Genomic DNA, 15,915 nt, shown 5'->3' with positions numbered 1-15,915 from the left:
AGTGCATTAAAATTAAGACTTGAATCTTCAAAGAATTGAACCTAATTCATCAAGCATGTTTTCTCTATCAGTGATTGTATACATTTTAATAAACAAAGTTCAAATACAGTTCACCTTCTACACTATTGGTGGAATGTCTGCCCACTGATAATTGCTGAATTATTCATATTAATTAACACATTCCCACCAGCTTGCACCACCAGTAGTACCTACATGATTGTCCCATCAAGCACTCTGGACCACCCAGTGGGCCTGCCGCATGGCACCCAATGGGACAGTCGTACAGGTGCCAGCAGTGGTTCAGAGCTGCGCAACAGCGAGGCACAGGAAATACGGCCCTGGCGTGAATGTGTTCAGAGATGTGAGAGCCCCGTGCCATTACATTATAGCATCACGTTACTCAGTTCCACAGAGTATTACCCACTTCCTGGTTTGTCCACCAGTGAGAGGAGTCCCCAAAGGTAGGATTTTCAAATTTAAAATCAGGAAAATCTTGGGAAAATCTGGATACTTAATCATCTTGGTCATGAGCAATGATTTCCTCATTAGAATTTTATATTAAATACTCAATAATAGTTAGTTACCACTTGGTTGCGTTTTTTCCCAGTCTGTACAAAAATGTCAGCCTTTTCTCAAGTTCCTAGGGTTTTTGTGTTGGATTACACTGGGTACTATGTAACATTGTGTCGATGTGTCCCATAGCTGGTAGGAGAAAGACTTCTTCACTTGGGAAAGCTCAAAAACTTACAAAAACTATTCTTATTTAAACCAGTCAACTCCTTTATTATGTATACTACAGTGCTTTACTGACAGTGATTGTAGAGTAATGATATATCCATTCTGTGTAATAATATTTAACAAAAATTATTTAAAATAGATAGCTCCAGTAAGAATAGTCCACTAAAAGAGATAAAAGTGTACCAAATTTCCCTGGGTATAGCATCTTATGCTTAGAAATTCTGATCTTTTTTTTTTTTTTTTTTTTTTTTGCTTGCTGAGCTTTCTAACTTTTCTTTAGTATTGAGTTTTGTAGGCTCCTAGCTAAAGCCACAGCTTAAATTAAATCTGCTTTCAGACTATCCAATTACTTATTTATAGACCTCATGATTAGCTTCTCAGCACTTCTGATCTCATCAGAAAATGAGTTCCAGAGAATCTCACCAAAAGCTTGAGTTCCGATGGTCCATCTGAAAGTTTTAAACAAGGAAGCCTTTGGATAGCTTCAAATAAAAACTACTGCACTTGTGGTGCAAGACAAAAACACTTTCTTAAGGAATTCCCTGCATAAATGAGCTCCTTTATGAGGTCTCCCTTACTGTCTTCACATAGCAAGAGGTAAACAGCCATGGTTCCTAAAGGGACTCATGAAGCCATCCAACTTTTCCAGATCTCCTACCTTGAAGCAGAGATTTTTCTTTGTTATTCTCCCTAGAGATAAATCCACTTTCTGAAATGTACTTAAGTAACTTTGCTTCAAGATCTTTAATTACTCTATATGTGTGGCTTGCTCTTTCTATCTTTCTTATATTTGATTTTTGAATCTTAACTAAAATTAAATCTGAAGTAGATGTTGGTGCCCTCATTCGTAGGAATGGAAATGTTTTGCTTGAACTGCTGGGGATTCTTACTCATGCCAATGTTAATAGCACTCTAACTTCACAGAATTTTGCATTTTGTACAGTTCATGCACAGAATAGATTCTATTTATCATCATTAGAGTATTTTTGGGCTCAGGGTAAGCTTTGGGCTTGGCTAGAGAAACGCGTATTAATAAGACTCCTCTAGATGTGGAAGGACCCTGTCAAAACAGCTGTGCGTGTGAATGGCACATTGGCTGTCGTCGTCAATTTGTGAAATCTGAATACTGGCTTTGTACTTGAATAAATTTCATGTATTATTGATGACTTTACATAAGTTAGTAATAAACAGAGCAGACTTCCTAATTCTTCTTGCAGTTTTCTCTTTAACACTTTATGCCACTTGGTGCATTAAAGATTCTCTCTGTTACATCCGTTCATTTCACAAATTATTACAGAAGTTTTTGTCTGAACAAGGCTGTCTGCAGCCACTGATGTCCGTGGTTCACTGTGACAGAGGGGCAGGCAAAACAGGTATAACTCCAATGTCTGAAGAAGTTAAATAAACCAGTATTTCTGTATCTGTGGGTCATTTCAGGTGTTTGAATTTTATGTTAATCAAAAGTTTTTAGTGCTTCCGAACTGTTTGATGGCAATCTCCCCTGGTGACACCTGGATTTGAAGGAATCTGTCTTTCCAGTGCCTTTACCATGTAATTATTTTCTCATTACTATTTACAAATAAAACAATAACTGCCTTCCAAACAACAGAGTTAACATGTTGCCAAGCCCAAAAAGGAGAACGAAGACATTCATTCATATTTTTCTTGGGCTGTGTGTCATGACTGGGGGCACATATACAATTTTGAATGTTTTCAAAATACTATAAATCTCCATTACTGACTCTGTGCCTTCAATGATCAGATCTGGTTTCTTTGTTTATTTATATTAGTATAATTTATTTCTGTTGACCCACCAATTTGCAGCTTAACTGCAGTCTCTTTTCTTTACATCTATTTGGAGTATTTAATGAATCGCCCTTGCCCCCAAAGGATAGGAATTGAATTGGAAAAGGAAACAAATTAATGACCTCCGTAAAGACATAGGTGCTTTGCTACTTAAGTGTTGGTTTAATAGACATCTTTCTTAATTTATGTTCTGACAGTCATCAGGTAGCTGGTGATGGGGCAGAAGAGGACCTGGGCCAGCAGGTGGAGCTGGAGCTCAGGGCCCAGGCCATAGCTGCCCCAAGATGCCCCAGGGTTGCCATGGCTACACAAAGCCCTTGCCCTCCTCAGACCTTTGCATCCTCTCCCTACTGTCCACTTACTGGCCCACCTTTTAATCTCATCCTCCTAAACTGAGATAAAATGATGACTTACACTGGTTTTAATCACTTGACACCAGATAGTGGATGGCAGGGCCATGTTTGCATACTAACTACACTGCCTAAACAGGAAGAGAACCTAGCATAATATCTTTGGTAAAACGTTGAATTTTCTCAGGGAAAGGAAATGTCAGAGAATGTACCTGATGAAATGGTACAGGCAATGGGTAAGTGACAGTGAAAACAAAGGAGTTACGTGAAAGTTAGTAAGATCTTTACAATTTGGTTTTCTTAGCTGAAACCTGTTTTTAGTTTTCTTTACTTTTTTTCTCGTTAAGTAACATGTAATAGTTGTACATATGTGTAGAGCACATTAATGTGTCCCTGTGTGTACTGAGCAAATCAGGGTGACCAGTATTACCATCTGCCTATCATCTGTTTATGTTCAGAGCCTTTGCACTCTTCTGTTGGTTCTTTATAACATACGTAGAAAGTTATCGTGAACTCTGATCACCCTCCTGTGCTGTGGAACAGGAAAACTTATTCCTCCTGTCTCACTGTGTTCTAGGACCTATTCTCCAACCTCCCTCCATCCTTTCTTCCCCTACACTTTCCTAAGATCAAACATGACATTTCTCCTGTATCAAATAGATCACTTTCTCTCTCTTTAATAATCTAACATAATATTATACAACTAAAATATAGAATTGTTCATAGAAGTTGCCAGTTTAATAAGATTATTGGTGACATTTTTGTATTTCCTGGATATATTTGGTGCTTTTTATAATGAACATGTATTACTTTTTAATGAAAGAAAAGAAAGAAAATCATGAATTATAAAAGCTGCAGAAATATATATTAAAATCCTAGTACGTCCTTGTCAGAGTAAAGTAGGCTTATTTATTTGTTTTTTAATTTAGAATGGCCTATTGGGCTTAGTGCCTGATAGTAAAATAATGAACCCTGGTATTTGTATGGTTCTTTATACAGATTTTCTCACATGGTGCATATTATAATAATAAACTTCGTAATAGTGGCAGAATTAATCATACTAACCCCAAACAAGGAAATTAGAATTACTTATTTTATTTACTAAGAATTATGTGTTTAACAGATTGCATGAAAATAGAGTATTTTTTGTGCTCCCATGTGCATAAAGTTCTGCTAAAGAAATATTTAAAACAGATACAGTGCAGCTGGAATAAAAGGACACATACTAACAGATGGTGTTAATTACCAGTGAAATTGATGGCAGAGATAAAAATCCAATGCCTGATACAAGACCCGTCATGTGGGATGGATGGATGGATTGGTAGGCAAATGGATTGATAAATTAATTAATTATACGAGTACAAAGGATAAACGTTTACTGGTCCCAGATGGTTAAGGTTTAGTAAGTATCTGTGATATTTCATTAGTCGGGGAAAAGGATAGGTACCCGAGGCCTTTAGGGACTTACACGAGGAGGATTTGACTCAGCAGAAAGAACATCCTGTGAATTTCAGGCCAAGGGCTAACCAAGAGCAGAAGTAGTGAGACAGACAAACTGTCCCAGAGTGGCACATTTGATGAGGAAGTTGTTTCGGAAGTACAATGAGGCAGTATCCTAGAACATCATGATTTTCAACCTGATATACTTAACACATAAATATGGGCAATATAGAGATGTTTGCGTAACTAGTACCGTAATGGGAACAAACTAGACAAAATCTGGTAAAAGTATGACTTCGTCTTGAAGATAAAGATATAGGATACAGTTAAATAAAATGTGGAGATGTCAACTATTCAACGGGAATTTAAAGTATTTTTAGGAAAAACTGCTAATATAAATTTTGCTGTATCCTCATTAAAATATTGCTGTACTTAATTGGCATTTCTGAGACAATTATGTCAAATTCAGCTTTTGATCTATAGGTATCTAACTGAGAACTAACACATAGGAAGACAGAGCTAGCATAAAAGTCTAGAGGCCTTCAAGTATTTTATGCATATAGCTTAATGAATTTTTTATATGCTAGAAGAAAGGTAATTATGTGTTCTGGAATATTTAACCTAATTGCTTAATATGTCATAAAATTGGTATTTCTTGCATGTGAGTTCTGCTTGTACTATGAGAAGGTATGCACGCTACAAAATCTTTTAATCACTTTATCTCACAAAACCAACAGTGTTATCATTTTTTAATGCAAGTGATTAATAGTGGGGCCCTAGAGTAAAACTGTGTGAGTTAGAATCCAGCCCCACCACTTATTTGGGGATCAGTCTTGGGCATGTTTTTCTCTATTCCTTATATTTGTCATCCTTATGGATGACAATAGTCACACTAATATCTTAGCATTAGACATTGGGAGGATTACAGGTCCACATGTAGATGAGTGCCCAGCATGATGTAGTAATGATTTATAAATGATATTCACGGCACTACAACACTATCAATGAACAATACACATTCATCTTATTTTCTTGAGATATTTTGGTTTGGTTTGGTTGGGTTGGGTTTTTATCTTTTGCTGGAAAGAGAGCTAGGATCACATGGGGATGTGTCTGAGGTCTTTCCTGAATGATCTTATAACTCAACGCATGTAGCACAGACTGCCGCTAGCACAGCAAAGCTGACCAACATCTTGCCTTTCCCAGTGAGCCACCTCTACGGATTTGGACTGATGGATGCTGAAGCCATGGTGATGGAGGCGGAGAAGTGGACCACTGTGCCTCAGCAGCACGTGTGTGTGGAGAGCACAGACCGGCAAATCAAGTAATGTTTTCAGACACAGTGCTTGCGACAGCCCCTGCTTACACATGGAAGCTAGAAGCTTCTGTTAATTTCTTTCCAATGTACTTCTAATGTTGTGATAAAATGTCTAAGCTATACCCCAGGATCCTTAAAAGCAAAAGGAGCTAGGGAGCCCCTTCCCAGTGGGAGTTCCAAAGTCATTTACTCTGCCCAACTCTATTGGTCAGTGGAAATATTCTTCAGAAGCTGATATACTTTAAGGACAAAACATGTGTTCTAGAAATTTAACTTAAAGCCATATTGTTCTCCAGAGTAACATAAAATGTAAATTCCATGAGCATGCAGCTCACTCCCAGATAGAAGGGTCTGCTCCCCAGGGTTAATTGTGCATACACCAGAGAGTATTTACCAGTTGTGTAAAGTCACACCTAGGTGTGACATCCAGAGCTCAGCATCCCTGCTCAGTGGCCTTCTAGGATATGACTTCTTAGCTTTCTTATCAGAGACCACTATCTCTCAAAAATATTCATATATAAACTTTGGTTGATGGTGATACCAGAGTCTTTACAGTTTCTTGAAGAAATTTGTTATGAAACAGAAAGTAATATTTTTCCTCTCCATTCCACTGTTTTGAGGAAAAGAATGAGAGGAAAAAGGAAAAGTGAAAAATTAGTATTTCCTGAGCACTTATTATGGGTCAGGCCTAATGCTTGAGATTTCCTAAAGCTTGCTCACCGCTTGAATATTAGTCCCATTTGATAAATGAGAAAATTATATGATGGAATTTTTTTTGTTTATCCATTTACAAACTCATTCACCAATTCAGCCACTGCTTTTCTTGTTCTCCCAAATACAAAACACTAAGCTAGTTGTTAGGCAGAAGATAGGGAGGGATAAAAGTTGCTTCCTGCCCTTGTGGAGTTTAGTCAGAAGACTAAAAACAAAAATAAAACAAGCAGGTATTTATAAATTCTAAATGAATATTGCAAATTTCAAAAGGCAGGAAATTGGAGACAGAGATCAAGTTTTACCTCTGGTTTAATGTGAAACTTAAGCTTTGATCTTGAAGGAAGAAGAACAAACTACAAGCACAAAAAGTCCTGCAGGCAGAGTGGTGTGTCACCAGGCCTGCAAGGTGGGAAGCTCGGAGTGTCCCAGACAGTGGACTGGGGCACAGGAGAAAGCTGGAGAGGAAGACAGAAACCTACCCTACAGAGGGAGGGGACAGCATGCCCCTGGGTGATGGAACAAGTGTAGATTGAGGACAGGAACGCAGGTTGTGCATGTTCCCAAGCCTCTGCTGTGCTACCACCATGCAATAGTGGTCTCAGTGTCTTCCCTAGATCAGCGACACCAGTGTCCCCTGAGAGCTTAGAAATACACAGGCACAAGCCACCCCAGTCCTGCCCACTCAGCCACTCGGAGCTGGGGAACCCCACCCCACCATTGCATATTAACAAGTTGATTCCAAGGCAAGGTCTGGTTAGAGACCCACTACTTGCATGAAGATAAAAGGGCTTTGATTGGCCCTTCCCCCTCCCACCTGCATCTTTCTAACCATCAATACTTTAAGTGGCCCGATTATTTAGGTGTTAGCACTATTACCATTTAATATCCACAGGCCAGCTGCTTGTTTATCTTGCACACTTATTATAAGCCTCCAGGATCACTCAATTGAGCTCTGTTGCACACTTTGCTCAAAGCACTCTCTCTCCCTCTCTCTCTCTCCCTCCCTTCCTCCTCCCTTTTCTCCTCCCCCTCCCTGTTACAGGACAATTCGCCCCAACAGTGCAGTACGCTCCATCTTCAAAGCCTCAGGTTGCTCTGATAATCCCAACCACTATGTCAACTACCTGGAGCACGTGGTTGTGCGTGTCACCATCACCCATCCCCGGAGAGGAGACCTGGCCATCTACCTGACCTCACCCTCAGGAACCAGATCCCAGCTTTTGGCCAACAGGTACGGTTATGGCTTTTGCCCACCAGTATGGTGGTCGCAGCCACACTTAGCCCCATCCAGGTGGAAACGAACTGCTGCTGCCCCTTCTTCCCGGGGTGGGCACCGTGGGGCCCGTGAATGTCATGGTCTCATTGCTGCCGGACAGAGAATGGGAAGCCTCTGAGCAACTATAAGCCTGGAAAAGTACGGCATTGAATATTTGGATAATGAAAGGGTGCTTCAGAAAAATTGAAGGCCACTTGGTCTGACCCTGAATAGTATTGCTCCCTAGGAAGTATCTGATGACATTTGTTACCCATTAACCGAGTTTTCTTGCCCAAACACTTAACTTTCCAAACTTAAAGGAAATTCTGTTTAAAAAAAACTAACATTGGCAATTTTTCTTCTGCAAAGAGCCAGATAATAAATATTTTGAGCTTTGTGGGCCAGGTCTATATCCTGGCCGCTCAGCGCTGCTGAAAACGTTCGTGGACAGTAGACGTGAAAGGGCGCAAAGATTCCAGTAAAACTCCTCTCATGTCGACAGCAGCCAGATGGGCTTGCGGGCTACCATGCGTACACCCCTGCTTCCTGGGCTGCACCGTGAGTGCCTCTTGCCCTCGAGGATACCAGTTTCTTCTTTTTTTAGCCTTTTTCCTTTTCTTTGTTCCTTTCCAAATATTTAACCTGCAGGTAAGTAACTGTGCTTGTACAGACTGAAATCTAGCTGAACGAATAAGGCCAGAATGTTTTAGCACAAGGTTTCTTTGCTCCATTGACTTCTTCAGTGGCTGAGGGCCTGGCCTGCCTGTCTGCAGGTGGAGCTGGGCAGGGGGGAAGTCAGTTCCTCTCCCAGACCTCCCAACCATTATGGTTCCAAAATACAAGCCACAGTGAAGAGCCTAAAAGCTGCTTCAATCTGACTTTTAATGGGAATGAAAACCTCATCATCAGTGGCCTGCGTTTCATGTAGCCACGGCCACCTGTCCATGTGGCAGTGATGCAGCAGCAATCACTGCAGTAATCTTTCTTGAATGAACAATGGGCCAGAGAATCTAAGATCCTGGGTCAAAGCAAAGCTGCAAAACCAAAAGCAAGTCTGAAATTCCCGGTACCCATTTGCTCTGAAGAATTCCCACACGTCATCCATTGTCAGGTAGTGAGGCCCAGAGAGAGAGAGCAGTAGCATCTCAAGGTGACGGGGACCAGGAGCACAGAATCTGGAGAGCTTCCCAGTATGTTCCTATGCAGACTCATGCTGGGTCCTTCCTTTAAAACTAGCACCTTCCATTAGAGCAGGCAGAGACTCGGGCTTACTATTTTAAGCATGAAGTACAGCTATGCCCAGGTACAACATGAGGATTCTTTGGCATCGGGTCCCTGGGCACTTTCTCCACCTTTTCCTGCTGTACACAAAGGGGTCTCAGCTGCTCCCTGCCAGGTAATTGCCACTGCCTGCAAAATGCTTCTCTCCAGCCAGTAATTGCATGCAGCAGGGCGGTCTCACCATCTGTGGTCACCCAAGCCCAGGAAGGCCTTTGTGTCTTCCTTTTTTCTTTCCTTTATCAATATTCATCTGAATTTAAACTGAAGAATATCCCAGGAAAACAGTATGAAGCTCAAAGGTTTGCTTCATGTATGTGGGGTTTGTATGCCCCAGACCTCTTCCTCATAGGAAAACAGTCCCGCTACTATTGCTATTTGCTTGAAAAACCCAGCCTCTTCTTTCTTTCTGGGCTCTGCCTGCATATTTCGCTATTTATTGTTGGCTTCCCTCAAAATGACTTCAGTGGGGAAACTCGCAAGCAGAGGCACAATAGATCCCATCCCAGGCGCTTGGTGGGTTGCAAGGTCCCTGGCTGCAGGCTTGCATGCATTCCTTCCCAGTTGACTTCTGCTTTGGTCTCTGCAAACTGCTGAATTCAAGAGTGCTGTGTGACGTGTGTCAGAGATAAGGAAAGGGCGTTTCAGACGCCCAGTGACCAGTGCTCACTGGCTCTACCTCAATCTCCCCGCTTAACACCACCTTACTAAATAGTAAGGTTCTCACTAGGCGCAGTGATACACACCTGTAATCTTAGCATCTTGGGAGGCTGAGTCAAGAGGATCACAAGTGCTAGGCCAACCTGGGCAACTTAGTGAACCCTGTCTCGAAATAAAATAAAAAAAGGTTGGAGATATGTCTCAGGAGGAAAGTGACCCTTGGTTTGATCCCTAATATTGCAAAATAGTAAGAACAATAATAATAAAGTTTGTGCTTAGAATGTTCTAATCCAAAGCATCTTCTGAAAATGCTGCTCTATTCTCAATCCTGAAAACATGCAGCCATCAAAAAGAGGTCACATTTGGAGATGAGAGGACCTGTAAGCCCTGAGAGATGGGAAGAGTATTAGGAATTCATTTGTCCACAGCTTCCCCAAAACCTTGCCCTGAGCAGCTGATGGCCGAAATGTGGAAAGACTCCCCAGGCCCAAGACCACCACCAAGGGCCACCTTCCCAGGCCAGGCCCCATTCCAGCTGTGTTTGACCCAGGCAGTGCTCCTACTGAGGCAGCTGGAGGAGAGGTTTCCTTCTGCATTCTTCCTTCTGGCTTCTTAGGAGGCTTCCATTTCATTGGAGGAAATCTCTCCTGGGAACCTCTCCTCTCTGACCTATTGGCGAGAAATCCTCTGATCCTCTCACCTTGGCTCCAATTCAAATCACAGCCTCAGAAGGGAGCCCTGGGAGGGAGGAGCCCGAAGAGGATGGGAAGGGAGAAGTGAAGACCTGCTTTGCTCCTGGTATCCTCCATGCCCCTTGGCCAGGGAATGCCTTTCCCCAGAAAAAGTAAGTAGGTTTTAATAAGCATGTGTCAGAAATTATTCATAAAAGCAATGAGGAGTCTCCCTGCTGGACACCTCCTGTGCTGTTTCATCTTGATTGGCTTGGGAGAAGCCCAGGAGCTTACCCTCCTGCTGTGCTGTTTGGCCTTGCAGCCAGCTGACCAGCACCAAGAGCTAAATGCTTTGCTCCTTTAAACTGTGTATATTAGGTATTTTGTCCCAGCTACAGAAGGGTGATTAAGCTGGGTGTGGTGGCACATGCCTATATTCCCATCACTTGAGAGGCTAAGGCAGGAGGGTCGCTGTGAGTTTGAGGCCAGCCTGGGCTACAAAGTGATTTCAAGACTGCCTTGAACTGCATACTGAAACCCTGCCCCAAAAAGCCAAAAAAATAGAAAAGAAAGATGACTGACACATTTCTTTTTTTTGTTTGTTTCAAAGAAGTCAGAATTTCTAAGGAGACCCACATAAAGCAAAAAGCAGCTTAAAAATAGGAATGATGAAAAGATTACAATAAAGATTCTCTGGCAGAGCTGGCTTGAGGTGCTGGTGGGCTTCTTGGGTTGGGGTTGGACTCATCTCCCCGCTCACCCTCCCAGGAGGTGCAGCTCCTTGCTCTCAGACTTGGAGCCTCCCGTGCCAGCAGCCCGGCAGCTGGTGCAGGGGCCTTCGTATGGCTGCAGAAAGGAAGGTGCAGGCAGCCAGCTGAACCCACAGTATGGACCCCACAAATCTTCATCGCCCCTCTGTGACACAAAAACCGGAGCCCCACACCATGAGGATAAACACGGGAGACAGCAGAGATGGCGGGCCTGGCCCTGCCTTGTTATCCATGACTGTGCAGCTTTCTGCTACTGACCAAACATGCACCCGAGTTTGGGGGTCTCAGCACGTGGTCACTGCTCGGAGTTGGCAGTCCACCGGTCCTTACTTTCCCAGACATTTCAGGGGGGAATTTCTTCTGAAGTGTTTATCCCCTTGGCTCAGCAATTCCTTGATGCTCTCTTCTCTGCAAAATGCTGAACACTGCAGTTGCATCTGCCTGGGCTGGCTGGGGGGACCCCCTGAGCCCCTGTGGAAAAGGCTGTGGGGGCCAGTGAGCATGATCTGCCCAGGTGTCTGCAGGTGCTAAGCACGGAAGGCACCGGGCAGCATCCGGGCTGCAGTCAGAGAGCTGCAAGCTGCTGAGCTGCTCCTGGCAGCCAGGCGAGCTCCCCTGGCCAGCCGCGTTAGTAAGTCAGGGGCTTGGAGCTAGGGACAACAGAGCAGAAGGGACAAACCAAAGGCAGCTCCTTCCTCCCATTTGCCCTTCCCGGCTCTGCCTGCAGCCTGCCTCCCTTGGCCTGCATACCTTGCCTAGCGGAAAAAGCCACGCTGAATACTGAGAGCAAAGGTTGGCTTCTGTGGAGAAGGTGGAGGTCAGGCGTGTGGGGTGGGGCCAGGGTGCTAGGCTTCTTTGAAAATGTTTTTAGACAAGAGCAACTTTGAGTGGGAGCCTTTAGCATCTGACAGTCAAATTCTGCCTATGTTAAAAGAAAATTTGTTTCCAGACGAAACCATGTTCCATCACATTCTTCCTGTCAACTGGATCCATTGGAATGTTGCGAAGCCGTCTTTGGTCTGACCCCCGCCCCAGTCTCTCCCATTCGCAACTCAACTGACTTTTAGATGGAGCTTAGCAGCATTGGCTTTCTGTTCTCAATTTCGCCTGTAACTGAAAGCTGAAACTTTGCCTAGCTTCCTAAATTTGATTATAGAGGAATATCTCTGCTTCTCATTATGTCCTTAAGTAGAGAGAAGGTACCCTTTCTAGTTAGTGAAACCTATAGGGTTGTCTAATTGACTGTTTAAAATGTAATGTTTATACTTTAATAATTTTTGAGTCTGCCCTGCCCAAATGTTCAATGACAGACTATTGACATTTGTAAAGTGTCAGGATTCATAAATCCATCTGCAGCTTGCAGTAGAACTTACTCTTTCACAGTGAGTGTTTGCCACCCCACGAAGGCCCTGCCGTGAGGGACTGCTGCCTTCATTCAAAATCAAGTGCCAACCTTGGAGTCAGGCACTACTGAGCCTCTCTGGAAATCACCGATGTCTGTGTCTGAATTTGGAGAAATGGCTTTCCTCAGCCATAAAATAGATGTTATAGTACCTACTTCTCAAGCCTGGTGCAAGTGTTAAATGAGATAGCAGACAGCACGTTCTCCACAGGCTCCTCACAGCTGACCCGTCAGGCAGCACCTTAGGCAGCACCTGCTGAGTAACCAGTGAACACAGAGCCGGGCGCCTTTCCTCACATTCTGAGGCTGCAGGGCTGAGGTGAGGTCCAGGCACTGCGTTTATATATAATAAGCTCCTAGGGGAGATGGAAGCTGCCTGTCGAAAGCATGGGATGGAGGGGAAAATAGACCCAATTTAAAAGCTCACCTGGTCTTCACATTCATTCTTGTTATTTTTTTATGTCATCAAAAAACTTGTGAGTGATATGCTGGTCGAGACTGTACAAAAGAGCTTATAATATAAAACAGATTCTTAGATAAAAAGCCATCTACTATAACATGGAATAAATCTTCAAGAAGACTAACAACTTATAGCATGTATCTTGAAGAAGAAATGCATTTGGGGTATTGGTAAAGGATTTGACAGTAATATTCAACTTGAAATTTTAAGATAATCATCACTTTAGCTATTCCAAAGCCTTAGAACCAGTGTCTTTCTCTCAAACTTTATGGAAGAAGCAGTTTACATGAGGAAAGAGAGAAAGGCAAAGTGTTTGTGTGTTAAATATCCTATATGAAAAGCTAGGACATAAAAACTCGATCATCCCTGAGCCCAGTGAGTGTTGAAGTGCTTGCTGAGCTGCTCCTGAAATTGTGATGACACACCAGATACGTGAACAAATGATAAAGAGAAATCTTTCAATAATATTGGCTTAATGTCTAATTATGGAGTAATAAATACTGTTTGGATAGTAATCGGTGCTCCTGAAATTAAAATCCATTTTCAATTTAGAAATAATTGTATAATAACACATAGCTGTCAGAGCTTATAAATGGCTGTGACATTATAGCAAAATGCTGTAGCCTTGATACTCAGCTAGACTCTTTGAGGGGAGAGAGTAATTATGAGTTATTTCCTGAGTTAATTCTTCAAAGGATGTACTACACTTAATGGCAAGGCTTTTCTCTCAAGCTTTATCCAAAGTAATTTATTGGGAAACTGCTCACAGGAGTAGGGCTACCAGGCATCTGTGCTACCAGGGCCATGCATCATTTCATGGAGCACATGACTATAAGGTTATCTTTGACAGCTCCAGGTTCTGCTGCAGCAGAAGCAGATATAGGCAAGGAGTTCATCCACTCATGTTGGTGCTTGTCATGTATGCTGTAAGCATACCACAGGTGTTCAAACCGGGCATCTGACTCTTTAGCTGATCCTATAAAGAGAATCTCCTTAATAAATGCCCATGGTTTCACCCTTAATTGTCTTGGGCAAATATGTTCTTTGCAATATCAAACCCATCCACAACCTACGTTGCCTTCAAAATGTAGTTTTTGAAAAATGCCAATGCGGCTATGAATATAAAACAATTGAAGGATGGAATCAGAATCCAAATATGGAATCATACACCCCTATTTCAGTGATCTGTGACTGGAAAGTGGGTGCCAGGTTAGTGAACGCAGCAGCAGACCATCTATTTTGATCATGTCCAGCTGTGCGGAGAGAGAGGAGACCAAGGGGGAAGCTGCCTAGCTACACGGACACAGACAAACATGGACAAAGCCCATCTACATCCAGGCTTTGAAATTCTCGTATGGGTTTTGATTTACAAGTAATCTTGGCTTCCAGTCTGTATTTAGTTTTTCTGTTCCAAATGCAATCCCAAAGTGATTGGTGGCCAGGCCAGGGTATGGTTCTTGAAGGTGGGTGAGAAAGAGTGGAAGGGAAGCAGCCTGGGACCTGTTAATCCAGCAGTCAGACAGCTGACCTGTGAGTAAGTGAACACTGGCCGCGGTGGTGGGACAGGCCTGCCCTGTGTGACAGAAGCCCAAGTCCCCCTTGTAGTTTTGGGTTTCAGGCAGAAGGCCAGATGTCCTGTCTGAACTGCCTGGGAGCCGCTTTCCAATCTGGCACTCGTGGAGCTCTGTTATGTGACAAGTTATTGCCTCAGTGCCCTCACAGGGATAGCAGCCCACGCGGACCGGAGCTCAAGGTCTAGCCGTGCGTGGACAGAGATGGTTCCACACTGGTTTTCCATGTCCACACGGTTCCTTAATAACATCCCGGAAGGAGGGCAGCTGAAGAAAGCGCCTCTTCTTCTGTCTCTGGGTTGCCTTTTGCCCCACCTCACACACCCCAGGTTCTGACTAAGGGCTTCTATGGCTGTCAGTAAGTGGGATAATGACATAGCAGTTTCTTTTGGCCAGGTCCAGTTTTAAACCATAAACTTGTGCAAACCCGCCTGCCTATTTGGGCTCTGCAATGAACTATAAGATTTCCATAAATCCTGTAGTAAGGACCAGGGACAGGGCAGGAACATCGTTTTCATCCCTGTCATCAGGGGATACACAACCCAATCCCATGTGGGCCTGATGGAGGTGCTACAGAGCCCTATTCAAAAGGGTGTCATAACCTTTCCAGATAATGCACAGATTTTAAGAGAGGAAAGGAGAGGAGGAGAAAGAGGGCCTGAGACAGAGTGTGCTTCATGTGCATATTAGGTTTGGAAATCACTGCCTCCCACTAACTCCACCAGGGAGATTTTCAAGCACATCTGCTTACATCAAAGAGCAGAGCTGTCCCTCAGTAAAGGCGTCTGTTCAGCTCCCTTTATACCCCCTTTCCAGAGCCAAGGAACAGACACCAGAGGGTTCTTCTTTTTATTGCCTTTCTGTAGGAATTACATCTAGAGGTCACAGTCCTGTATCACTGAACCCAGTTTTGGACTCCAGCTAGCATTTTAGAGGAAACCTCAAACACACTGTTAATAATAATGTCTTCTAAAAAGATCAGATTCTCACAATGTTGGTTCTTCCTATCCATAAACAAAGAACATCTTTCTGTTTTCTGAGATCCTCTTCAATTTTTTTTAGAGTAACTTAATTTTCAGTGTGTAAAGTTTTACTTTGTTAGACTAATTCCTACGTATTTCATTTTTTAATGCTATTGTGAGGGATATGGTTTTCCTAATTTCTTTCACAGCGAGTTTGTTTGAGTGCAGGAATGCTATTGATTTTTGAGTGTTAACTTTGTATCCAGCTGCATTACTGAATTTGGTTATTAAATCTAGAAGACTTTTTGTGGAATTTTTGGGTTCTTCTATGTAGAGTATTGTGTCATCTGCAAATAATGATAATTTAACTTCTTCCTCTCCTATCCTTATTCCTTTAATTCTCTTTCGTGTCTAACTACTCAGGTTAATGTTTCCAGTACTATATTGAATAGGAGTGGTGATAGTGGGCATCCTTGTCTTGTTCCTGATTTTAGTTTAAAGGCTTTCAGTTTTTGCTCAT

At 42.8% G+C, this 15,915-nt stretch overlaps 1 protein-coding gene across 3 annotated transcripts in view; it reads left to right on the top strand.

Moving 5' to 3' along the window:
* Pcsk5 (proprotein convertase subtilisin/kexin type 5) overlaps positions 1-15,915 on the top strand; it is a 416,016-nt gene that overhangs the window by 238,964 nt on the left and 161,137 nt on the right. For 2 of the 3 annotated variants that reach the window (XM_003472222.4, XM_013155069.3), the window contains exons 11-12: positions 5,541-5,658; positions 7,409-7,597. In XM_003472222.4, coding sequence (XP_003472270.2) covers positions 5,541-5,658; positions 7,409-7,597 — 307 coding nt within the window. Of the gene's footprint in view, positions 1-5,540; positions 5,659-7,408; positions 7,598-15,915 lie in introns of those variants that run through there. The other variant, XM_063249684.1, reaches the window with a different exon arrangement.

The sequence above is a fragment of the Cavia porcellus genome, unplaced genomic scaffold (assembly GCF_034190915.1).
Source record: "Cavia porcellus strain 051 isolate PalLab524CR breed Dunkin Hartley unplaced genomic scaffold, mCavPor4.1 scaffold_1, whole genome shotgun sequence".
Classification (NCBI taxonomy): domain Eukaryota; kingdom Metazoa; phylum Chordata; class Mammalia; order Rodentia; family Caviidae; genus Cavia; species Cavia porcellus.
This window is presented reverse-complemented; position numbering and strand designations above follow the sequence as displayed.